Source organism: Thunnus maccoyii, chromosome 17 (genome assembly GCF_910596095.1).
Source record: "Thunnus maccoyii chromosome 17, fThuMac1.1, whole genome shotgun sequence".
In the NCBI taxonomy this organism is placed as follows: domain Eukaryota; kingdom Metazoa; phylum Chordata; class Actinopteri; order Scombriformes; family Scombridae; genus Thunnus; species Thunnus maccoyii.
This window is the reverse complement of record NC_056549.1, coordinates 20,320,529-20,348,035: the sequence shown is the minus strand read 5'-3', so window position 1 is coordinate 20,348,035 and position 27,507 is coordinate 20,320,529. Positions and strand designations below refer to the sequence as shown.

At 38.2% G+C, this 27,507-nt stretch overlaps 1 protein-coding gene across 2 annotated transcripts; it reads right to left on the bottom strand.

Annotated features, from left to right (window-relative positions):
- Nucleotides 1-306: 306 nt before the first annotated feature.
- On the bottom strand, nucleotides 307-18,164 carry opn8c (opsin 8, group member c). Of its 2 annotated transcripts, none has more exons than XM_042390809.1 (4): nucleotides 17,783-18,164; nucleotides 11,282-11,575; nucleotides 9,567-9,910; nucleotides 307-3,960 (listed from the first exon to the last, which is right to left on the bottom strand). In XM_042390809.1, exons 1-4 carry the CDS (start codon nucleotides 17,883-17,885, stop codon nucleotides 3,454-3,456), a joined length of 1,248 nt encoding a protein of 415 aa, XP_042246743.1. In that variant the 5' UTR covers nucleotides 17,886-18,164; the 3' UTR covers nucleotides 307-3,453. The 2 variants fall into 2 exon arrangements, with proteins under 2 accessions (XP_042246743.1, XP_042246744.1); XM_042390810.1 differs by having other exon boundaries at nucleotides 9,579-9,910.
- Between the last annotated feature and the right edge of the window lie 9,343 nt (nucleotides 18,165-27,507).

Genomic DNA, 27,507 nt, shown 5'->3' with positions numbered 1-27,507 from the left:
ATCTCTCTGAATTTTTCTGAAATTTCCAGTGGGTAACTTATGTGCAATTTCAAAAACCTAATTTTGAGAGCCCTCCAAAAAAAGTTTTTTGAAATGGCTGAAACCTGAAATTACCTTCTCTCAATTCAAATATGGGAATTCAAATGAAATAAATTCAGATAAATGGTGTTCAGTGTCATACAATTCAACACCAAGTATTCAGTAGTTATTACATTTCACAATTATGCACTGATACACGTTTAATGATTATGGCCTTTATTTGCTTCCATACTACAAATTCCAGATCAACAGGCTGAACTGAAAATATTAATAATATCTGACTTACATTTTTTTTAAGAGTAGAGTTTATCACTACTCAGATAATACAGTCCTGCACTGACCCAGCTGTAGTCACTTTTTCCTTCCATACTCATAAACACTGGAAATTTCTAATTGATGCCATGATACAATGAGCTCTATAAAAAGTGAGAGCAGCAGACAAATCATTAACATGCATGAAGCTGTTAAAGCACTTTAAGAAATTAGATAAAGCTGATTCAGTGCTGCGTGGGAATTTTATTTCTTTCCATTTATTCAGCTGTTGAATCATCAGAGAATGAGACTGTGTACTGAATACAAATATGAGAATATTTAAGCATATTAAATGTTGAGAATGAATCATAAGATATCCATTTAACAGTTATTCTCAGTTATTCTCAGTTAAAACTGATGCATATGATACCTCAGTGTCATTATCATAGATCTTTTGTTTTACATTTTCAATTTCTGTACATTATAGAAACACATTTTAACATCATTTCAATGTCACAAGAGACATCTGTGAGTGTTAGAAAAATAAACTTTTTCGGGTTGCTTCATTAGAACACAGAGGAGAGGAAAAAAATCACTAAAAGGATAAATTCACAGCACAACTAAATCACAGCTCTCTGATTTAGTTGAGGATACATCAGTTTGTAGAATTAGTGGTTAAATAAATAAATAAATGCTAGACAATTCATGAACTAACTGACAGGACAATTGTCTTTGGCCACATCATCACAGAATAGACTCCAGGGTGGCCCCTAAAATCAGCAAATTTTCATGAAAAAAAATAAACATTACAAGTATGAAGAAACATTCAAATATCATACAAATATGGGTAAGACGTCAGACAGAATATTACTGTATATGTCCACATTTGCAATATTACAAGTAGGACTGGAGCAACAAAACAACCGTAAAGTGTACAAATATTACAAACACTATACAATTGAAGAGTTCAAGCAGTGCAAACAGTTCACAAACATGTAAATACCCACACTGAACAAGCGTAACTGCAGTGAAGTTAATGGCATAACAGCTTTCAGCTGGATTTGTTTAGAAAGCGTATTACTGAGTTCCTGTTTCTTTGTGTTAAGTAGTCAGGGCAGAGTGGGCAAATGACAGTCTCAAGGTTGATCTACTGCTGGGCTGTGAAAAGGTAACTGCAGGCTGAAATTATAGCAACAAAGAGCAACAAAGCAGCAACATAAATCCTCGTATACATGATGATTACAGGTTTGTGCTACATGTGATGCTGCCACATTTTAACAGACTAAACTGTTTCAATGTCAGAACTACTAGAGTGTGTTAAAGCAAAAAAAACCCAAAAACATTTCATCCTTCAAAAGTAGAAATTTAGAAATGAATGAATTAATAATTGATATCAGTAATCATACTGTACTCTTTATTAATTTATTAACACTTTAATAATATTAATTCTTGTTAATAACCCAAACATTTAATGCAAATATGTGAAAAACTGCACAAATAATACACAAACCTGGCTAAAATATTACAAAATAGGCCTCTCTCTAGGCAGACATTTTGACTTGTTCATAGCAGGAACAAGATTAAAGCCGTGCTTCCTCTGTGAGGCTGCACTTTGGCACAGTGGTACGTTGATCATGCTAACATGCTCACAATGACAACGCTAAATGTTGTCATTTAGCAGGTATAACGTTTGCGAGTTTAGTGCGTTAGCATGTCAATATTTGCTAAGCACTAAACACAAAGTACAGCTGATGGGAGTGTTACAATGTGTTTTTCTGTTGTGTTATTTAAGCCTAATAAAGGACCTCACTTAGGTTTCGCATCTGTAAAATGGAAGAAAAGTGGCACAGCTGAAAATTTTGCTTGTTTCATTTCACGCAGCACATACTCAGAGCCAGAGAAGCAAAATATAGGAGAAGGAAAAGCACAAATAACAGCTGATTAGTCACCGTAGACTGACCAACTTCAGCAGATGAACATTGCATCTTAAATTTAACATCTGAGAAAAGCAGGTGTAAAATCTGCACAACAGTTTTAGCCGAAAAACACAGAGAGAGACTGTAGCAGGGAGAAACAGCGAGAGCAAATTCAGAGATGCATTATAGTTATTTTTAGTGGAGCTCTCTGCTCAGCACCACAAAACAAGACAGGAGAGCAGTAATGTTACAGCCTGTGCTTTTTCACACAACTTTACTTTTCTACTTCCCATATTTTCCTCCTGCTTATTTTTTCTGACATTTAATGGCTCATAGCAGCTCCAGTGTGAACCGCACAGTAGACTGACTTTTCTTTTTTTTTATCAGTTTATAGAAGTGATCATCAAAGGCATTTAAAAGTTTTACCAAAAAGCATTCAATCACTCATCTTTTTGTTGAGCTGATAATAACAGGCTATTTAATACAGTCTTCATCTTGCAGGATGATGGACACTTGGAGTCCCAAAAGTGTCTTTTCTTCAACCAATATTCCAAGTTCAGGACCAGAAAACTTTAGTTTCACGCTCCACTCCTTTCCAGACATGCGTAAACACGTCAAAACAACCCGACATCAGGTCTTATTTAGCAGCACTTCATGCAAATTGAGATGACCTGTGCCTGGGCTCATACACTTGTCTAACTAATTACCCTGCTAACCTGCAAAAGTGCAGTGATGCAAAATGTGCTCCTGATGGTAATTTGCAACAAGCTTAGTAAATATCCCCCTAAGTCTGCATATAACAAACACATCATGTAACACAGATCATGTAACAGATAATTACAATCAGCCCTCTTAGTTTTCATGTCAGCAGTGTGTAAAATGATGCACAACTGTGTTTGCATGTGTATTATTCAGTAACACTGAACTTTGAGTTTTGCAGTGTTATGATAACAAAGGAAAGGCTTTCCTATTCAGCTACTGCTTGTTACTCATGAACAGTATAAATGATCAAAGGATTTAACAGGATGCATGCTGGGAGCTGGAGTTTGCTGCTCAATCTCCCAGAGATGCATCCAGATAGAAACTCATTAATTTACAAAATCAGCAACATAGACCCTGATTCATTTCTGAGTCTCCAATGAATCGACTCAGGACCAGAATTTTTGGTTGATGGCTGTCCACAGTTTAGCTACACTGCCTTAAAATCATGAATTGCCTCTCCCTCCATGAACACTGTTAACCACGTTCATATGGAGACAGGCAGGGAGTCTCTCGCAGGTTTATTGTCCAAGATGATGGGATCGTTCTTGGGCGAAGACCCCCAGCAGGTGTACACCGGCCTGCTGTGGACGCGGTTGCTGCTGGTGTGCGTGCCTTTGCCTTTGCTCTTGCTCTTCCTGTGAGTTCTGTCCTGAGACAAACCAAAGGTCTTTTGGATGCAGCCTCTTTCCTGGAGCTGGATGTGGATGGGATACGCGGCTTGGTGGCCCGTAGCGATGTGGACACCTACTCGATTCCCCCCCAGCTTTGGCCATAAAGAAAGAAGAAGGCAGCACAGCTCCCGCTGGAAAGTCTTGTTGAAGTAGAAGTAGATGAACGGGTTGTAGACATGGGAGCTTTTGGCAAATAGAGCCGGGAAAACAAAGCCCTCAGGAGCCATGTACCAGTTCTCGTTATGGAAAATGAAGAGGAAGGACACAACAGCGTACGGGGCCCAGGCAATCACAAAGCCCAGGCTGATGCAGAAAAACATCTAGAGGAGGAAGTCATAAAAGATTACTTACTACACTGGATATAATTCAGCCCTGTAAAACAGAAACTTGATGAGAGGAATGAATCATTTTTCTTAGTAACAGAGGGGTGGAGTCACACACAGCATATGTTTCCTGGGAGACTATCCACTTTAGAAAAACAAAAGCAATAATCATGTGGTCAAGCAGCTTAAAGTTCTTCTAGCAAATAATCTCTTACACTCATGTGAATAATCATTTCCAAAAAAAGACAGCATTGATCATGTGTTTAAACATGTTTAACAAATTTAAACATACAGTTGAAAATGACGTAAGTATGCTTATTTTCAGCTGTAAAGCAGGAAGCATTGTGACTACTAACACTTCTGATGCATTAACGCCTCAAGCAGAAATACGGGTACAGTCATTGCTGTACAAAAGTGTGATCGTGACATTTATTTTTTTCCTGTGTTACTCTAATATTTATTTTGTTACCATGAGAATTACTAGATAATTTCACCTCTGCAGGCTTCTAAAAATATAACAGGAAAACAAAATCACTCTCTGGTGGACACACTCTCTCGTAACCAACAGACACACGTAACCAGTGAAGATGAGTCACATTTCTTTGTTTAAATGGTGACGATAATTGGTGACAATTCTCTACTTTTGTAATTAGTAAGGGATCTTTATCATATATTTATATGTTTAAAAAAAGAATGTACTGAAAAAGAATTGTATATAATTATCATCCTAAAATATGAATATTGGTGTCTGCCTCAAAAATCTAGAATCAGTCGGGCTTTAACAGGCACATTCAAATAACTACAAATATGAGCCTGAAAAGTCTCTTATGCACACATTGTCACATTTCTTGTTTGGAAAGAGGGTCTATTACAATATAACAGCAGGAAATGACCTTCAACCTCAAGAGTTTGTAAGTATAAAGGAAAACTTTAGTTACTAACACTTGAAAATACAAGTATGGAGAAATGCCTCCTCTATACTCAGGTCAAGAAATTCAGTTAACATGCAAAGCGACTTCCAGAGGTATGCTCTGAACAGTCCTAGCTGGTGCCTCATCAGGCCCCAACAAACTCTAATCTCGTCTAAATGAATGAGCACACTGTGAAGCAGGATGAGGATCATCCGCGCTGTGCTTCAGATCACAGAAGATGAACTGTTTCTCTAGCAGATCATCATGTTCAAGAGTCTATTACTTAACACACTTGAATGTTAATGGATGGACTGTAGGAAACTGTAAGTTAAGATCTGTTACTCTGCATACTTTGAAACTGGACATAATTTCACTGAATGAGAAGCATCTGTCTGATGATTAAGTAATCGACCTGGGAGGTTATACAATATATGGTTTGGTTATAAAACATGTTAATGGGTTTGGCTTTTGTGTTAAGAATGATCTCTTGGATCTATACAGATGTGATTTTATAGACAAACAGGTGGATGATATTCTAGCTTTGAAATTTCTACATTTCAAATCAGGATATACGTTGAAAATCAAAATTAACCACCGCACACTGTAGTGACTTTACTGTGACTTTATTAGAGCGAACAACGCGTTTTGCCTGTAGCTTCTTCAGGTTCACTCAGTACAACTGCTGAGTACTCACAGGTGTGATAAAATACATCTGAGTCACATGACTAATTAGGATATACGGATATACGTTTGTTGTTTTCAGCTGCTACCTGCAACCTCAAAAATCAGTATGGGGAGAGGATGCCACGTTTTTCTTTAATCATATTTTAAGTCAAATTTTACATATGTTCAGGAGTTGAGGCAATTTTTGTCTGTGGAGATTTCAACAGCAGGTGCTTCTGATGATTAAAAGAAGTGGATGAGATGACCCCTAGAGCCTCCTTGGATGGATCTGTAAGCATTGGGGATCAATGATTTAATTTTTAAAAGAATCAAAGTTATGTATTGTTAATGGAAGGATATGCTCTTTGAATCATAATTATACATCTGTATCTGTGAAGGGTAAAGCTGTGCTTGACTATATACTGGAACTATATGACTGCTTACAAACTTGTGACTCCTTTGAAGTATTAGCTCCAAACCAATTAATTAAATTTGCAAACTGTATGCATCTAATTGGAGAAAGAGGTAAAATTCCAGATTATTCTTTATTGTTGTTATTTTTTTAATAAAGACTGATGCTCTTTATTATGCAGCTCTTCAGGAGAGTGATTTGATTTATAATTCTGTTTTAGAGAACCAGAAGATCTAGATAGGTAGCTTTTGGTAGCTTTTTCAAATTGATAAAAGAAGAAATAGAAGTTGACAATAAAGAAGGAGACAACCGTAATCCTAAAAGGAAGTTATTTATTAAGAAACCTTATTGGAATAAGGAATTAAAAGAATATGGCAGTCTATGTATAAAGCTGAAAATAGAGGGAACTCCTTCACTGCAACAGCCCTAATCATATGCATGCTTTATTGACTTTCAGAAGGCTTTTGATATGATCAATAGGGATTTTTAGACTTATTGAGTATGGAGTGAATGGACAACTCTACAGAGCTTTAAAGGCTCTATACAGCAAGTCGATAGAAACTGGTTCCCAACCTCACCAGGGGTGAAACAATGTGATGCTTTGTCCCCCACATTGTTTGCAATTTATACATATGATTTGGCCAAAGAAATTAAATCTTTAAATTGTGGCTAATGTGTGGAAGGGAAATGATAAGTACTCTTCTGTATGCAGACGACATAGTTTTATTATCGCCAGGAGTAGGATACGTGTTTCCAAACATACTCTAAACTGTTTCAAGCTTGTTTGTGTCCTGTGCTTGATTATACTGCCAGGGTCTCTATGTGTGAATTAGTGCAAAACAGTGCTAAAAGATATTTCCTGGGCGTGTGCAAATATGCACTAAAGTTGGCTTAGTGGGTGACATGGGATGGGAATCATGTGAGGCTCGATGCAAGATATGTATAGCTCAGTTATGGAATCAGTTACTATCAGTTACTAATCATAACCCTACCGGCACAAAGTAGGGTTTTGTTTGCCGGATTAACAGCAGCAAAAAAGAACCTGGTCATGAGATGGTCACCTCCCCAAAAACTTAGCACATTTCACTGGAAACTGTTATTTTGCAAAGTATTATCATCTGAAGTTATCCAAGCATTGATGAAGGCTGCTCATGAACTCAGTTGAAGAAATTGGAGGGCAAAGGAGAGGAGGAGGGTACAGTTCCTTTAACACATTGTTTTTCCATCTGGGAGACTGGCCAGTGGATTTCAAGATAGATAGTAGACATGCTGTTTACAGTATATTTAAATATGTGTGTACAAATCGATTAAATGGCAGCTTGGCAGCTATAGTTTATGGTTTTGTTTTCTTTTGGGGGTTTCTTTTTTGTTTGTTTGTTTGTTTGTTTGTTTGTTTCTGGGGGAGTTCTCAGTTTGTTTTTTCTTTTCTTTTTCTCTTCACAGCTAAGTGGTATAGGGAATAAGGGGGTGGGATGGTACACGCTGCTTTTGTCTGTCGAGTTGTTTTGGTAATGTAAAGACCCTGGACAGAGATGTTGATACCTGACTGAGTTTTCATATTGAGTGTATATTCTTTGCATAACAAGTCCTTTTGTGTTGTGTATCCTGTACCCCACATGGGGAGAAACAAGCAATAAAAAAGTTGGTCACAAAAAAAAAAGAAATTCATTTGACAGAAATGCCAGAGAGGTTTAGTTATGGCAAAGACCAAAGTCCTTCATGCCTCACTAATCTTACAGAGCCTACAAACTCATTAGTTATGAATTGTCCTATATCAAAATGTTAAACCCAGAGGAGTGACAGATTACCACCCAATCACTCTCTGATAAACAAGCTGTGAGCCACAAGAGCTTCATATTGCTCAGAGGTTGTCGTTGTACAGATTGAATCATACAATCAAATAGAAAAATGCAAAGTGCCTTTTCCTCGAAACTGACTTGAGTCACCTAACACAGTGAATACAGAATCAGTGGAGCTACAGATGGGTAATGAGTGGGCAAAAATGATAAATGCATGATGAGTATGAATTAATTGTGTATGACAGTGCTCTCCTCAACCACTGATTGACTGATTGAATTTATTTGATGATCAAAAATGCATAATGATTCTGCACAACAATAGCTTTTCAGAATGTAATCAGGCTTATATATAGTTACCTAGAAACCATCTTCTCACTTTGGAGATGTGCTCTGATGTGATGAAATTTAAACTTGAGGGAAGATTATTCCAGCAGGATGAAGATGTATTTTTATCGTCAAAGTTGAAAACCAAAACAATATATAATTTGTTGAGCTACCTCTTGTAAAACAGCTGTGAGTGTCTTTAATCAGTGCAAAAGAATTTCATAAATTCATTAAAGTAAAATCCTATATTCCACGGTATTAAATACTTTCTGTTGATCCAGCAAAACCACATATCTTTCACATAACCATCATCAAAATATCAAATGACATTTCAAAACAAGTGTGAAATTATTTGAATTTTTTGTCTGCATGTTCAGGTTTTCAACACATCACAACTATATGAAGGGATAGAGGAGAGTGTCCCAGGAATTACTATTGGTACTGAAGAAAATGTCTAAACATGATTAGCATAAGTCTGAGGTTATGAGTGTTTTTTTCTGATTTCTAGGCAGAGTTATAATGAAAATCATGATTTTGTCAACAAGTTGAGTTACTGAGCCGACATTAAAGTTTAAGACACTGCATCTTACACTGTAATGTCAACACAACTAATCGACTGAGTGAAAAAAGTGGTCCACTTAATTGTTTGTGAAATCAGTGCTACAGTACTGCTATCACTAGAAAGAGTAAGTCACTCTGGAGTCTGTGTGTTCAGATTTAAGAACTTACACCCAAGAGCAACGTGTGCAACAACTAAGACACAAAAGACTTTTGACTTGACATTAAGGTTTTGAAACCCAAAAAACTTTTTTAAGAGATATGATATGCACTGACAGCAAGGCTGTTTGAAGTCTTTTGAGTCCAAATTAAGTCTAAAGTCTTGTCAAAACAAGTCTCCAACCAAGACTGAAGTCCTTCAGGGCAAGTCCAACGCCATGTCAAGTCAAAAGTCTTAAACAGGATTAGAGCTTCAAATATTAGTTGTCAACTATTAAATTAATCACCAACTATTTTGATAATTGATTCATTGTTCAGAGTCATTTTTTCAGAAAGTTATGTCCAAATTCTCTGGTTCCAGCTTGTCAAACATGAATATTTCTTGGTTTCTCTATGACAATAAATTGAATATCTTTGGGTTGTGGACTGTTTGGGACAAAACAAGACATTTGAGGACGTCATCTTGGGCTTTGGTAAACAGAGATTGACATTTTTCACCATTTTCTGACAGTTTATAGACCAAACAATGAATCAATTAATCGAGAAAATAATCAACAGATTAATCGATAATGAAAATACTCGTTAGTTGCAGCCCTAAACAGGATTCAAAACCTTAGACATGAAAGTTTTTGCTCTCAGGTCTCAAGTCAAGTCTTTGGGGAGTGAAGTCCATGTCAAGTCTCAAGTCTTTAGTTTTGTCTGTGGGGTCCACATCTCTCGCTAACACACTGTAAGGATTATTTGCAGGACACTACAAATATCTGACTTTTCTCTCACCACTGAGCTCACCATGGAGAGTCGTTTCTCGGTGTGGCGCAGGTTGTTGCGGATGCCTCTTGCACACAGTGAGTAGGAGAAGCGGGACACCTTGTAGAGGATCTGACACTGGGACACCACAATAAGCAAGACAGGAACCAGTGTGAAGCAGACGAAGGAACAGATGACGTAGAAGGCGTCCTTCGCTGAGGTGTGATAACCCCTCCAGGCGATGGTGCAGGAAAGTCCGTAGGGCTCAGGGACGTACTCGCCCCAGCCGAACAGAGGGAAGCTGGACCACACCGCAGCCACGAGCCAGATGGCACAGCACGCTAAGCGGATGTTGGCTCCTTCCAGCCACACAGCTGTAAGAAGGAACAAAAAGAAAAAACATGTTAGTGATCTGACAGTGTTAGTCCTGAGTCTCAGTTGATTTAATGCAGCAGGAAGAATACATGAATGGCTCGACATATTGGGAAATACACTGATTCACTTTCTTAAGGAGAATTAGATGAGAAGATCGATAACACTCTAATGTTTGAGAGCGGTACAGATCTTCTCATCTAACTCTCAGCAAGAAAATCGAATAAGTGTACTTCTCAAAATGTTGAACTATTCCTTTGAAAAACTTCTATAAAGCATTCATTCTGCTTTCATCTTTGTCTGTACTGCATGTTCTTAATAATGATCCTGATATTCTGAACAATTTCATAGCTGTTTGTTGGTTTTAAGGTAAATAATTTCCCCCCAAAAGTCTGTTATATGAAAAGCTGCAGTATATGATGAGGGAAAAACAAAACCAGACAAAGAGTTCTTAATTTCTTGGTGAAAAAAAGTGATGCATCATCAGTACTGGGGCTGCAACTAACGATTATTTTGATTATCGATTAATCTGACAATCATTTTCTCAATTAATCAATGAATTGTTTTGTCTTTAAAATGTCTGAAAAATAGTGAAAATGCCTGTTAGAGACATTTTCAGGTGTCTTGTTTTGGCCACCAGTCCAAAACCCAAAGATATTCAGTTTGTCATCACGTATGAAAAAGAAAAGTGTTAAATTGTCACATTTGAGAAACCAGCATATTGTTGGCATTTTTGTTTAAAAAGTGAGTAAAATAGATCAACTTATTGATTGACTAAACATTGCAGTCTAATCAGAACTGTAAACATTTTGCTCTATTAAACGTGCATGCGCTAAAAACATCCTTAATGAGGCCACCTGTGCACATGTAGACACACCACGCAACAATTACAGATTTTTGTGACGTCTTTTGTACAAACAATTCTAAAAATCGTTACTGCAGCATAAAGCAACAATGCACTCTGATGTCATTTCTGACATCTCATCTCAATAAAAGGAAGAAAAATTAAGAAAAAAGGGTGAAAATCTGCATATAAAAATGTTAGAATGTCCATTGTGACAAAACCAACCCAGGCCATAAAGACATATTGTGAAATTTTGAGGTAGTTTGGGTTCATTTGGACCACGTCCATTCTAGGAGGTTATGCAAAACTCACTGCCTTACTGTTTCATCTACCCATAAAACATACTGTACTGAGCATGATTTAGAGCCTTTATGGATAGCCTTTGATGAGGATTATTTGCTGTATTACTAACAATAAAACAAGATTCAGCTGTCCTTAAAAATGAAAGCCATTTCTCTGCCCTATCCTTTCATCTCCATCACTTCAAGCAAAGTCCTTGAACTGCCCCCAGCCAGTGAACAGGTCCTACCATAAACCAAGCTGTAGCATGTCTTCAGGTAGCGGATGATGCTGATGGCGGTGATGGTGAACATGCCACACAGGCCGAAGATGTAGCAGCCGAGGCCGTAGTAAACACAGGTGATGTTTTCTCCCAGCCATGCGTGGTGGAAGGACGACAGAATGGAGAGCGGGTAGAAGCAGATGCAGCCCAGGAAGTCCACCACGGCCAGGTTGACACACAGCAGCTCAGTGTCCACCATCTTCTTCCTCCTGCGGTAACAGATCACCAGAACCAGCCCATTGCCCAGAACAGAGAGCAGAACTAGACAGAAGACCGAAGAAAAACAATAACTCTTTTTTTTCTAACTTAAAGCTGCATAAATTGATATTGAAAATGTACAATCAATATTTTCTATTGACCATTTGAGCATAGCGAAACAACCTGTAAACAAAACATTTAAAGTTGATATAGTTGTGTCTCTGTGTGAATGTATGAATGTGTCAGCAAACAGTTGCTTATTTACACATTTGTATTAACATTAGCATTCATTTGAAGTTGTGTTTCTGTCCACCTGATCAATCTAAGTCCAATATTCCATTTTCTTTTAGCTCTGTTTCGGACTCTACCAACTCTTGAAGGAAATAACTAACTCTTTAATTGCTGAATGCTCCACTGTGTTCACTGGTTAATTGCCAACTTTGTTGATGACAAAGTGAGAATGAACCAGAACAGTAAAGTTGTTGCCTGAAAACCAAAACAAGTTGAAAGATGCTAAAACTGAGAGTTTGCGAGTCAGGTTATATTCTCTCTGAGTTTGTCACTATGAGTGACCTCTTTCACATTATACACAGTCACTTGATCCATTGTTACTATAAAACTACTGATTAGCACTAATCAGGGTCTGAAAGGTGTGTAGAATTTAGTGGCATCTAGCGGTGAGGTTGCAGATTGCAACCAACTCCCTCCCCTGCCCTCAACCTCTCCTTCCAAGCATATAGGGGAACATACGGTGGCCGCGAAACTCTCAAAAAACACAAAAGTCCCTCCCTAGAGCCAGTGTTTGGTTTGTCCATCCTGGGCTACTGTAGAAATATGGCGGTGCAACATTGCGGGCTCTGTGGAAGAGGACCTGCTCCCTATGTAGATATAAAGAGCTCATTCTAAACTAATGAAAATATAACAATTCTTACTTTCAGGTGATTATACTCTAATTAAAACATACTTATGAATATTATATTCAATTTCTGCTAATAGATCTCCCTAAATCTTACACACTAGTCCTTTAAAACCTGCATTATCTGATTTTTTTGGCCACTTGGAGGCAGTGCAACAAGCTGTAAACATAAAATCAACATATTGATATTGTGAATATGTTGGCAAATACTTGCCTATTTATACATCCAGATGCAACATTAGCATTCATACTGAGGCGGGGTTTTGGCCACCTGTCGATGTATAGTACCAGTCAAAAGTTTGGAGAAAGTGTGTCCAAACTTTTGACTGGTACTGTAAGTCCAATATTTACTCTCCTTTTAATCTGTTTAATCTTCATCAACTCCAAAATGTGTCTCCTTAGCTGCTAAACACTCCACTATGTTCTCCAGCTAGTCTAGCTAGCTAACGTTGTCTGTCTGCATCTGGATACGATGCTCTACTAGTGGTGAGAGTGAACCAGAACAGGTGTGGGCTGTAAGACCAAAACAACAAGAAGAGAGAGTCTAAAACACAACGCAGAGTTGGGTGATAATTCTCTTTGGGTTTGTCACTATGAGCAACCACTCACACATTACATTTAATTTAAATAAAGCTCCTTTAACATGCCACAACTTACGTTTTCTTTTTGAAACATTATTCAATTATCTTCATTCAACTTTGACATTCGATTTTGCAAAGATAGAAAATCCACTTTAGTTATGGATATTTTTTTATGTATAAATCCCTTTCAGTTTGTCTTGGATCAAGACACAAAACCTCTACTGTGACTGTAAAGTGTCTGACACCTCTGGCCACAAACAGGGCTGCTATTCAAAGAACAGTATTTAATTGCAGTAAACCTCCATGGTAACGAACTATATTCAGGAATGTGAGATATCACAGCTACCATGTCCCTTAATGACGACTGCTGGTGCTCACACCCCTCACCCCCAACACCTAAATCACTACACACACACACACACACACACACACACACACACACACACAGCTTCCTGAGTCAATCAGTGTTAAAATATCCCCCCAGTTAAATCTAAGCAGCAATTGTAAGCCAGGATTTCCTGACAAAAGGTCATTTTTCTTTATTCTCAATGTAATTTCCACAGGCGTGGAGGTTCCCATGGTTACTGCTACCAATATGCTTCCTTGCAAAACAATGTAACAGAGATTATACATACTTACATGATTTATATAACACAGCTTTGAATAAAGCCTGCATCAGTTTCAGCCCAAAAAAAAACATAATTTTAATCTAGAAAACATCACTGTGATCAAATATTCTGGCGTTGAACAAAATCCCAAATATGGTAAAAATTTGTACCTTAACCTATGTGGAGAAATATATACGTCTGTGGTACTTAGAGAAAGCAAGTCTTCATATTTAATGATGCATGATGGATGACAGATAACGTCTTTATCTTTATCGGCGAGGCACTTATAGAACACAGCAATCAGCAAAGAGGTAGTTAGGTTGGCAAGGGATGAGAATGCAGATTGAAGAATGAATCAATAAAGATTGCAGTGACATATTTCTGATTCTTCCAGGTGAGCAGGCAAGGCTAATAAACTCCCCTTGACTTCCTTGCTGAATGCATAGAACCAGGAAAGAGGAATGCGAGGAGAAAATGGTCAAATTATCAAACAGAGCCAATGACTAGCCTGTCAGTGTCTTCTCCCTAGACTTGTCTCTCAGCACAATGAGGCAATCAAACCCTGAATAATCTGGCCATACATTGCAATTGCTAACCCTGACAACTAATGCAATTCATATGAAAAATCATCCTCTACCCCAGCAGTTCTGTTGTTGTCTTGAGTAATGCCTGTTTTATGTTCTATCCTGAGTAATCGGTCCATTCAAATGATAATTACAGCATTCATACAATGTGTATTGGGTATACATATGCTAAATTCAGTTTTCTGTAGATGAGATGGCCAGACTGCACAGCTTCTTCTGTGAAAGTGGCGGCCGACTTCATTAGATACATTCAATTTTATTAAAATTATGTTTGCAAATAAATGTCAAGTTGTGGTTTCAAGATCAGCTGACATTGGTTGCAACATTATATTGATGAATATTAATATTGAGGTGCATAAAGGGCCAGTATAAGATAAATAAGGAGTTCCAATGGAGCCCCAGAATGTAAATATAGACCTGGAAATATGCATAGTATGGCCCCTTTAAGTAAATGACCTGAATAACTCGTCCACCAGTGTAAATTAAATAAGTTGCATTTAATTAACACATCACAAGCTTTGCTAAAGTGTGGTTACATTTCACTTATCAGAATGAGGGGGATGGAGATCAGGAAGTGGGAATACTGGAGAAGCAACATGTTGGCTACAATGTGATGCAGGAAGAGGAAGTGACCACTGATAAAGTCCTAGTCAAGTTGGCAAGAAATTAAATATTTTATGTGGATCTGTTAAAATCCATTGCAGAATTCTCCAGCTAAGTCCCAAAGAGGAAGGAAGAAATAAATGTTAATCTTACTGAAAAAGGTCAACAAGTATGTCTATCCACTGTACTCTTGCTGTTATAAAAGTGTGTAGCTGTCCTTGGTGGCACTTGTTAAAAGCCCGGGGTTTGTATAGAAATGTGAAAGGTATGAAGTGTGTTAGGACTATCTGTATCTGAATTTAGATCTTTCTTTAGCAGAGCCAAACAATTTCGCTTTAATGCTCAGTGTGGATTTGTTCCAGCCATTGAAAAATGCTATTTTATATCTATATAAATACATTTTAATTAGTATAAATGTCTTTTTGGACCTCTTGGTGGATGAGCTCTAAGATCTTTGGCAAGGTGTCGATTTAAGAGATAGTTTACCTCCTTCATAGGACGCCAAAGCCTCCAACTCAAAAAGTTGGACGTTTTGTTCGAGATACATTATATAAAGGTGAATATCAATCATGAAATATTTCTTCAGCCATATCATTATTATTATTATCTGGCTGTGTTATCATGGTGCTGAATTTACCAGGCTTTTGGATGGACAACAAGTTGGTACTGTGTCTAACAAAGGCATCACTGAAGCACAGCGCTGCCATGTCAGCTGACCCTTCTCTTAGAGGATACCTGTGAATACTCTGAATGACATTGAAAAACATGCAAGCCTTGTATCTCCGAGGTTAACTGTTGCAAGTACTTGCACAACACTGTTGTAACAGTCCACAGATGGGTCAAGAGCAGACAGCTCACATAACTGGTTCATTGTTGTTACTCTCAGTTGAGTAAGACAAGAAAAAAAGGAAAATTTGGGACATTCGGTGATGTAGAACGACACTGCATCAGACTTTATGTATGAATTGCATTTTGTTTATATTAAAGATGTTTTTTTGAGACAATTGAAAGTGTAACACTGTTTACACATCTTTGGATGAGAGATGCCTGAATAAAGTTTGGGAATTCTGACATACTGTCTAATGAATGTTTTTTAATTAGAATTTCAAAAACAACAGAGCCTGTGTGTTTTTGCAATATAATAATATAGTTTTCACATTCATCTGCTGAAAGTGGAGACTTGCTCACTGAAAATCTGAGTTTAACATGTGTATCTACGAGCAGGATTTGTGACATCACAACTAGTTTGGAGCCACTCGTGGTCCAGTATTCAACTTGTGGAAAGTGGAAACCTGAAGCCTCCAGAGCACAAACACTAGGAATCGACTTTTCAGTGAAGTAGGAGACATCTTGAGTCCAGCAGTTAAACTCTTGAAAGTAAAAATATTTGCATATTCATAGATTCTGGATTTGGATTAATAGATTTGGAAGTGGAAAAACCCCTATCAGACATTTCTGGAGGGGATCTTTAAGTTTCATTTAGATGCATTTGTTGTTATGCTAGTGTAATTAAATAAGTTTTGCTTTGTTTTCTGTTTTTTTAGTATAATGTGAAGGTAAGTGCATCTTTCTCTCATGTCACAACAGTCATAGTGTAGAAATACCAAGAAAAGATCTATAGAACTCGCTGCCCAATCCTTCTCCTTCATATCTCCTCACCATGTCTCTGAATGCCTTATCAGTAAATAGATACACTGATTTTCTCGGTATATGAATGGACCACTTGCTGTGGGGGGAGGCTGAATATGGAAAACTGTTAGATAAACCGGGTTATCTGCAATTATTGGCAATTCACTCAATTGAAAATCTCAGAACTAAGGGAACATTCTTGTGAATGTGATAATATGATGATGCATATTGGATTTGTTGTATAGATTTGATGGTAGCACGATGTCACCAAGCCACCTGAAGTCCTGCATCAATACTTTCTTTACTTCAAGGACAACAGTGAAAATAGGTTTTGGACTTATTTGTGTTATCCTTGACATCTTCCATGTTTATCTGACCTGTCGTCCTTTCACTGTGTCAAATAAATTACACTAAACTAAAAATGTGCCATGATCTTGAATTTCCATGACAACACAAGCCACTGCTGTTATTGATAATTCTGGTTTTCATGCAGTGTTGTCAGTTATGTTGTGTTATTTTCCAGCCTTTCGTTCAGGGGGCAAATTTTAATGTTTGGAAAATGGAATTTAAATTAGATTCAATCTTCACACTTCCAACTCTACATTTCCTCAATGATCGCTGTAAAGTTTCAGAAAGGATGCTCAAAGTCTGCTCTGCAGGTTTGACTGCAAGCTGACTGGATCAAAGACTGACTGGACTGTGACTGATTTGCACTTGTGACTTTTAATGGTATTTTCAATATTTGGGAGAAAGGAAGGGACAGTTAAAGGATGAGGCTGGTGATCTATATTTTCTTGTTTTCATCAAATCCTATAAAAAAACAAAAACAAAATGAACGATGCATAAGTCGGTGTGTCGATACTTTCCAGCCTCCGCTGCCTGTCTGTATCTTCCAGCTCCAAACACGGCTCACAAATCAATACTTTCATTTAGGGCTGCAACTAACGATTTTTTCCATCATCATTTAATCAGTTTAGTAGATTGTGCTGCCTTAATTTGAATTATACGGGAGCTGCTTTCTAGTTTAACGTGTATTGAGTCTAAATCCTACTTTTCTTATTTACAAAAAGTAGTATTATGTGCTTATTTCCACTAATTCCAAGGCAAATCCGTTTGTTTCAGGTATTTCAATAAAAGTAGAAAAAAAAAATAAAAGAATGAATTAAAAGAATAATTTTGGATGCTTCAATATGTGTTTTAAATAGTCTTTTACAACCAGAGTGAATGTATTTGCTAGTGAACAAGAAAAACATTTGTTAAGCTATACGTGGCCACACTTGTCAATGACAGTCTTTAAATTCATATATTTTACGCACATGAACAGAGAGCAGATAAAGCCATGTACATACCGACAGAGAGTATAGCCAGTCCCACACATATGTCAGCAGCAGGGGTCAGTTTGGAGGTGAACACAGAGCTGGTCCGGTTGTCATCAGATGAGTTCAGAGGCATTGGTTGTTGCTGTTTCTGATGTTGCTGCTGCCGGCAAAAATCCGTACTACAGTTTCACACAGTGGAAGATGTGTGCACGGAAACTGACTTTTATGCAGGTGGGTGTATCACCATGGTTACTCAACACACGGGCCAGCCATGGTGTGATCTGATACAAAAGGATTAATGCATCTCGCAGGAGGAAAGGTGTTCAAGCGACTGCTTCTCCGTTACAGGAGGTATGGAGTCCCAGAGACGACAAAAGTCACTGATGAGCTGTGAGTGAAAAGATAAAACTGAGTGCACACATGAAAACAGCAAGTTAAACCATTCAAATCAATTGAATGTAAATTGTAAAAAATAAACACATTTTCAAAAATGCATTATGGTGTAGTTTCTTTTATTTAAAATTTGATTTAGTATATTTACTGACATTTTTTATTGAACTTTATTGACAATTTTCTGGTACAGTATACAGATCCTCCACAACTCAAAAAACATACACCAATACACTTATTTAAAAAAACAATAACTCCTCATCCACTTATGGTGAATGCATTAGCTTAAATATAAAGCAAGAACTCTCTGTCTGTTTGTCTGTATGTCTGTATGTATGTATGTATGTATGTCCTTCGCATATGTGTTGAACCGTTCATCCAAATCTACTTCACACTTGGTGGATGTATTGCTGGGGACCCAAGAAAGTGTAGTCAAATTTAGTTCAATTTGAACATGTGACATGTTCAATATTAATAAACTTTGAATAGACAAGCAATCAGCGATCAGCGAGCCACTCCGCTCTGCAGCAGTGGGGCGGGGCTTCTGGGCTCCGCGACTGCATGTCATGATCTGAATTGTACAATCCTGCCATGAGAGAGAGGAGGGGGGGACATCTCTCTAAGTTTGATAACGTTAAAAGTTAGGCTTCCTGACTCATTTTAAAAAAGACAAGAGAGTAAGAGAGAGAGAGGGCGAGCGAGCTGAGAGCAGGATGAGCGACAGAGGGACAGGCTGGTTAGGAGAGACAGCGGTGGAAAGCTTTCTCTGAGACAAAGCCTGTGAGTGACAGAAATAAAATGTTCTTTTCTGATTGTTTCTCGGCAGTTACATTCTAAAGCACAAATAAACAACCATCAAACACTCAACAGATGATTTACTGTGGAGACAGACACTCTTGGTTTCTGTTTCATTTTCCTCCTCTGCATTTCTCCTTTTCATTCATTCATTACATCCAACAAATGCAACAGTAAATACAGAGAATAACAGGACAGATCAGTGTTTTTCCTTATGTGTGAATGCTGTTTCAAGCACTGCAGCTGAGAGAGAGAGAGAGTGATGGAAAGCTTTCTCTGAAACAGAAAGCCTGTGAATGAGATAAATGACCAGTCAGTGGTCTGCAGTGTTTTCACGTCACCTTTTAGTATCAGCTCGGCTTGAGAAAAATCTTTTCTTATGGTGTGCTCTAAAAATAGAAAAGTAAACAGCAAAAACAGAGCTTTTAATCAATGATGGACAGACTCTGAGGCTACTTCTCACAGGCAGTTCAAAAACCAGTATGTCTCATATAAGCACAAATCTTTTGAGCAAACATACCCACCCAAATGATCCAAACTGAAGACACAGAAAATAAACAATCTCAGAGCCCACTATGATCGATCCAATTTACTTTAGGTTTTTATTTTAGATGCACACTTTTTAAAAAGCTCTCTGTTCTGTATTTTATTTTTAAATGCAGCCCTCATTATACTTGAAATGAGAAAAGATTCACTATTACAGTTCTTAACATCTGTGTATAATAGAATGATAGTTTCTTTCATGTTGTTGGTGCAAATACTCATTCATACCTCACATCAACAGTATTAATTATGCCTTGACGAAGCAGTCAGAGGCAAAGCAATCAGCCAGTTCAGAACAGGCACGTTTTGAACGGGAACTGAACTAGTTAGCTTAAATAGATATGTTTCTGTCGAGCAACCTAAATGTAGCCTAGTTATTTAATACATTTACAATAAGTGCGCAGGAGTCATATATATATTTTTTTTTAACTATTACTTCTACTCCTATCTCATACGTTTAAAAAGATATTTTAAATACATTGCAGTCTTTAAAAAAATGGTGATCATAAAATATGTTTTCAGTTTTCTGTATAAAAACCCTACTAAATCTTTCCATCTGACCCTTCCAACCTTCTCTTTCCAGAAATAGTTTCCATATAAAATTATATATAATTATAGCATATGCCTTTATCTCCTCAATGCCTTTTTCACAGAAGGCATTTAGACATCATTGCGCTAGCTCCCCATAACTGAGGCCTCATATAAACCTTTGCCACTTAACAGACTCTGGAGGAGAGATATTAATACTTCCTCAGATCTGATTTGGCACGCTATATGGTCAAATATATATATTTATATTGGCAATATTCTTCATATTCTTGTCACTGGAAACTACCACATGCACTGTCAGTGAGGGAACGGTTCTTTTCTTACTGGGATATTGCATAGTTGGAGCTTTCTGCAGCACGATTACATTATGCCAAAACAAAAAATATTATTTGCTGGTCAAAGCTATTTGTAGTGTTTTATTATAAATGTTTGTGATTAACTGTCTTTTTCAGTTATGTTTTCATGTATTTGCCTGCTTGCTTGTTTGTTTAGAATATTATAAATTTATACTATATGTATATTCTTTGGTTGCTTCATATATATACATATATTTTATGCATACTCTGCTATTTCTGTGGATATCGTCATGGATGATGGAGGAAATTAAAATAATAATCTAATTCCTTTGTGTCTAAACGCTGTTGGTTTATGTCTATAATGGTCACGAGATTCTTGTGTAGCAGGGGGATGGGGTTGGGAGTGTGTGTGTTCATCATGTCAGGGGTTAGAAGGTGGCAGTGGAGTGGGTTCATTGGAGGAAAACAAGGGAAATGGGGGGTGGACTGTTCTTCCCTTTCCATATACAGACAATAAATAATTCGATTCTACTAAATTTGTGCACTCAATATACTCAATATGTAGCCTACGGATTTTAGTGTCCCTCAGTAAGCTGTACCCTTATATTAATCATTTGAATTGGTACCTCACAACTGTGCCATCAAATTACCTATAATGACACTCTGTCACAGGCACAATGATGCCAAAAATCCAACAGAGAATTTCATAATAGGCCTTTTTCACAGTAGGCATTTAGACATCATTATCACAGTAGAAAGAGCTCAGGTGGTTCAGTGTCATGACTTCTGGTACATTTTAATAAAACTGAGTCATTGTGAATACCTGTGCTTGTCCCACTGTGACACATCACAATGACTGCTGTGAAAAAGGTTTATTGCTTGTTAAGTGAAGCTTTAGAAGTATTAAATAAAGCAAACAAAAAAACAAAAAAGGTGTGAATTTGTGTAACTGTGTGAGTGTGGTCAAGCTGTTCATGTAAAAGAGAGGCTGCCTCTCAGTGAAACTTCCCTGAATAAATAAAGGTATAAAAAAACAGATTAACCCCCCACCCACCCCGACCCCTGTTTAGAAGCCAAAAACAATCTCACTTTCTTTATTGCTCCTAACTTAAGTAGATTCACATGCTTCTCGCAAAAAAACATCGTGACTTGTCATTAAAAAAAAGCGCATCTGGAACTTGTTGATATCATTAACAATGGCTCAGTTACAGCAATACAACACAGCAAGTAATGATGTTACTGGTTTCAAAAGCCACTGTTTTGAGTGTGATGAAGTTCTATGAATGAAGCAACCAGAGTATAAAAATACTAAAAACACCTTCAGATCACATGGAGTCCTTGGCTTTTGAGAATTTTAAATTAAATCCACACACCTGCCTTGCAGAAATATTCGTACAGTAAGTACAAGCAGTCTCTCCACCCCTAGATAATTTTGAAGAGAATAAAAGTGTTCTCTACTCAGCCAGGAATAATTTCTGATGGGGATGATTTGTATATGCGTATATTTTTTCATTTTTCTCGACCTTAAAAAAGTGAAATATAAAAACAGAGTAAAAATAATATTGGTATCTGCCTTTAAAAAACACTGTGTATCATTAAATCATAAAACGTAAACATATTCCCAGACAACAACAAGATTACATGACCTCTGTGTCCTCAATGGCAATATAAACATAATCAGTATATAAGGTATGTATTTTGTTGTATTGTATTGTATAACAGGGCTATGACTGGAAACCCGGGCACAATGAAAACACGCTGCCAACTCTGTGTTAATCTGGGAAGGAACATTAGATTGTACAGGTGGGTGTTATCCGGCTAGACATTCCTGCCTGTCGCGCCTCCCACAGTGCCATGGGGTCAGCTGCAGGGGACCACGGTTCATTGATGTCTCGCTCCTTCAACCCCAGAACATCTCCTGGTGGTGGAGCAGTGACAAGGATGTCTCCCTGCCAACCCGTGCAGCTGCCCCTTCTTATTGGCTGCTCCCAATTCTTATCTGTCCTTCTCAGCCGGAGCCAAAAGCTGCCCTTCTTCACTTCCTCAGCGAGGACTTTTGTTGGTCTTCGGAGGTTCACCCCAGTTACACCTACCTCCTGAAGCAGCTGCTATGTTGATGTGGTGATGAGGCCCCGACAGCCTACTTCCACGGGGTAGATGATTGTAGTCCATCCTGCCTCCCTGCACTCAGCAGCCAGGTCTGAGTATTTTGTCCTCAACGCTTGTGGGCAGCCTGCATTCCCTCCTCCCAAGAGATGGTGAGCTCAATGAGTGGAGTAGTCTTGGCAACAACAGACCAAAGCACTATGTCCAGTCGGAGTGGTGCTGTCGTGATCTCAGTAGGGAAATGCAGCTGTGTATGAAGGAGTCTTGGAGGGCCTTACAAGCCTGTGTTTTTCCCCTGCTCTATCCAGGCCTGATTAACTGGATGAGGTGTTTTTCGGCTATAGGCTGGTTGTTGTTTGTGGTTTGCCTGCAGGTTTCCAAAACTTCAGCCAGCTTCTTCATGACATGGTTGTGCTGCCATCTGTGGTGCCCCTGCATCAACACCATCTTGCACCCTGACAGCATATGTTGTAGGCTAACACCGGTGGTGTTGCAGAGGGGGCAACTCTTCTACTTGCCAAACAACTGATGGAGATTTCTGGGGCATGGCAGAGTGTCATAGGTCACCCTAAGTAGGAAACTAAATCTGGCTTGTGGGATCCTCCATATGTCAGCCAAGCAGACCAACCTGTTGAGAGTGCCCTGCCATGTGGTCTTCCCTGTTGACTTTGCAACGCTGCCTTGATTTTGCATTGCTCCTGCTCTGCCCCTGTCACCTCTTCTACAACCAAGGCTTTCCGTTCTTTTTTTGTGGCCTTGGACCAGAGGCGTAGAGTTTCTCCCTAGCCAAGCCCTGCTCGTCTGACTTGCACCCTACCGATGATCTCCTGATGTTGCAGTCTGCTAACGGCCTTGTCATCCTCTGTGTTTGCCTGCCACTTCTGGCCTATTAGGACAGGGACATGTGCATTCCTCACTTCCTCACTCTCTTAGCTCCAGGACTAATCTAGACTTCTTCTGCTTTAACCCAGGGTGATGGACTGAATCAGCAGCTGGAGTTTGCCCTGTGTCAGACAAGCCTGTCGCTAGGGGGGGCATCAGGGTAATAGCAGGCACTGTGAGTGAAGGATGGCTCTCTCAATAATATTAGACATAATACTTCAGACATTTTCCCAAAATCTATGGACACTGCCAAACCATATGAAGAATAGTGCCAATACAAATATATATATTTGACCATATAGTGTGCCAAATCAGATCTGAGGAAGTATTAATATCTATTTTCCAGAGTCTGTTAAGTGGCAAAGGTTTATATGAGGCCTCAGTTATAGGGAGCTAGTGCAATGATGTCTCAATGCCTTCTGTGAAAAAGGCATTGAGGAGATAAAGGCATATGCTGTAAGTGTATATAATTTTATATGGAAACTATTTCTAGAAAGAGAAGGTTGGAAGGTTCAGAGGTTCACCCCAGTTACACTTACGAGATGCAAATGCCTGAATGAATGGAACGACAAGGTCCTCGGGTTCTACAACGAGACGCTTCGCCACCAGCTCTTCTAACAGTGAGTCCAGTGGTTCAAAAAACTGTAGGTGGTAAGAGTTGTGGAGTGCGTTTAAAAACTCCGCTGTGAGGCCAATGGAATCTGGGACGTGGATGAACTCCATCATGAAGTGAATGACTTGGTGTGGGACAGATCTATAGACGTTGGCAAGGTCTAGCCACACCACGTGAAGGTCACTTTTTTCTTGCTTGGATCTGGATTTGCTCCCACATCATTGACAAGTGTTCAATGCATCCTAGGAAGCCCGGCACTCCTGCTTTCTGGCATCTGGTATCAATGTAGCCGTTGTCTGTGAGGTAAGTTGTCATTCTCTTGGCCTTGACTGAGAAGATCTTTCCTTCAACGTTTAGCAGTGCAATGCTCCTGAACTGACTGATGTTGTGAGAGTACAGTTCTTTGGGACTGAGGACCACCACAGCTCTTTGCCACTCTGAAGGTATATGTTGGTTCCTCCACGCTGCATTAATAAACTTCTACAGGCTTTCCAGTAGCTACTGGGCATATCTGAAGAGGTTTCTCAAGAAACTGGATTTTTTTTCTCTTTTCTTTTCCTGCTCGTATGAATATGCTCTGCCCGTTGCATGCAGACCAGCTTTTTTTTCAACTGATCCCACAGCATTTTTAGGCCTGCTCTCTCCTCCTCTGATTATTTCCTCCATCTCCTCTGGAGGTGACGCTGTCTCTGCACTAGTGATTTGATTTCTCTCTCCCTCCTTCCCTTTCCCCTTGAGGAGGTGTGCTGTTTGTTGCTAAGTATGCTGAACATGGCTTTACACTCGTATATGTATATGTTGTATAGGTTGCCCCTGAAGAGGTTGAGCTTCTTGTCCACTCGGCCACATAGGGGGTGCTCAAGCACTGTGCTGAGATCCATGTCTTTTGCCAAATTGCTGCTTCATTTGCCTTGGGCTATTTCATATTATATCTCCTTCCTGGTTCCCTCCTTTCCATTTTAATCAAATCAAGAAACACTTGAGACAAAGCTCCGGTTATTTATTGTCACATGTTGAAAATCTCTCCATGACTACAGAATATCCCTTGAGAGGAGTAGAGGCTTTTAATGCTTTTATCTAACAGATTGCACAAACCTCTCCTGAGTGAACTGGACATGATTTTGTTTTCAACCAAACAAAAGCCCTTTGTGTACAAGAAATTCTTTTTCCTATTTCAAAGAAGAGGCAAAAGGGTTGTGGGATTTTTTTTTCTTACCAAACATTTTTTAAAAATACAATTTTATATATGTATATTCTTGAATAAATGTATTTAGTAACGCCTACACAATTAAAGAATAAAATGCTATTTCTCTGTTAAAATCAGTAATAACGTGGTTAAAGCTACATGTCAGAGCTATTAATCAGTGAACGCTGGTGCTTTTGCAATTAAATGAGCTGTAATAGCCATCCACTGATTTCAATTGTTTTAGTAACTGTTGTTTCTAGCTCACATTACACATGATTACATGACACAAGGTTTCTGCATTGCGTCTAGAAAAAATACAGCTCTCTATGTATGTCCAACCTGTTTAAACCTGGATGATTTATTGCCAAAAAGCCGAAAATAAGAAAAATCTGTGAAATATTTTTGCACAGATTTTAGCAGGCAGGCACCTTTTTCAAACTAATGTTTTAAAATGAAAGCAAATACAATCAGAAAAGGAAAAAAGCAGCCCATGAAGGTTAAAAAAAGTAATTAAGTGCAGTAAAAACAAGCTGAAAACTTCACCAAAGGAGTTTCAGCTGAGCCTTCATCATGGGGAATATTAAACTCAAGACTCCCAATTTCATTTCAAGTCAGTCTTTTTAAAGGTGGTATCAGGAGTAAACAGTATATTAAAACTGTTTCAGTGACATACTCTATGCTATTCTTGTTTATTTACATCTACACCATTAGGGTCAGCTGTTGTTTATGTGGAAAATACCCTATGGATTTTCTGAAAGGGTGTTTTCATGTGGAAATTTTAGATTTTACATTATGAAATTATAAGAAATCAAGTAAATGTATTTGTCTGATGCCTCAGCCAAGGAGACTTTTAAAAAACTTCTCAAAGCCCCCTTTGCTTTTTTAAAGTGATGTTTCTTGTTGATATTATTTTTGTTTTATAATTACCTGTATATATTCTGTAAATATAAATCTCATTGTTACTATGATGTTTCCTTGATGTTTTTAATGTGAGGCACATTGTAACTATGTTTTTAAAAGTGCTGTATAAGTAAATCTTGCTTTACTTACAAAGAAGTGTTAATTTTTTAACTTGGTTCACCAAATTCCACATACATGGCATTTAGACACTCCCATGATCTTCTTGAGCAATGGTTCCCATAAACATATCACCTTTACTTTACTGCAAAATTAATCAATGATACACCCTTTTAACAGCGGACTTACTCTACAACTTGTTGATTTACATCTCTGCTACTGTAAACTCAACAGTTTAGTGAAGGTAGAAAATATCATATGATTTGGTGAAAGGACATATTTCTGTGGTGGAAATTTAAGATTTTACATTTTTCAAATAAATACATCTGTCATATGAAGTGACCAAGAGTAAAAACATTTCTTTACAGTCGCCCATGAGTTTGATGCTGATGACAGTTGGAAGAAAAAAAGAAAGGAAAATAACTTGCACCATCTGTTGACCTACATGATGTACTACAATTCAGCTCACTGGTGGGAGAAGAAGAGACTGGTGGTGACACTTTGAGTAGAAAGATAGACTTTATTTGATGGTGAAACCTACATAAGATCTGCGATTACAAAACAGGTTCCCCACACAGTTTTTAACGTCACAGAGATTGGAATGCTGTACTGACAGAAAGGCATCAGATAGACTCAACCTAAAATATGAACATAAACGTAGAGAGCAGACACTCGGGTTCAGCGGAAACACCATTCAATTTAAAAACTCTCAGAAGTCGTCCCCATGATCTACGGCAGTCTAATGAAGTTTATGAAAACAGGTTTATCAACTCCCAACATCACAAACTGGAAAACAAAAGCGCATGTGAGGTTATGGAGCCTGGAGAAAGAGAGCGTGAACAGGCATGGATGGTAAAGTCTACTTGTAAAAACAATCCTGTGGGATCTTCTGGTGTGAAGTGTCCATTTTCTTGATATCACTACTTCATAATAAGCTTTATTTGGATATAAAAACTCAGTAAGGTTACGGATACACAATATCAGCTTTGTTGAAAAGTCTTTTCAATTCATGTTCCTAAGCACTGACTGCACTTTCCTAGACCACGGAAACAATGTACTGTACATAAAATCTTAAATTGAGTGGCATTTCCCTTTAAGTAACCTCCAAACTATCATATACACATATATGCACTCAACAAATATACACTCGAGCGCATCCTGCGTCCCATCATATTCATTCTGCGAAATGAAACATTCAAAAATATTTGCCTCATCAATACTCTGGAAAAATATAGTACTGTAGGTCTCATAGTTTCACTCTGTATATACTACTTTAAAGGAACAGTTCAACATTTTGGAAAATATGCTCATTTGCTTTCTTGCAGAGATTTAGAAGAGATTAACACCACTCTCACTCTGTCCAAAGGTAACAAAATCT

Coding starts and splice junctions, on each gene's coding strand:
- opn8c (XM_042390809.1), bottom strand. CDS start 17,885: ATGCCTCTGAACTCATCTGATGACAACCGGACCAGCTCTGTGTTCACC. Junction 11,576..17,782: donor ACTGGCTATACTCTCTGTCG/GTATGTACATGG, acceptor TCTTCTGTCTAG/TTCTGCTCTCTGTTCTGGGC. Junction 9,911..11,281: donor ATGCTACAGCTTGGTTTATG/GTAGGACCTGTT, acceptor TCCTTCTTACAG/CTGTGTGGCTGGAAGGAGCC.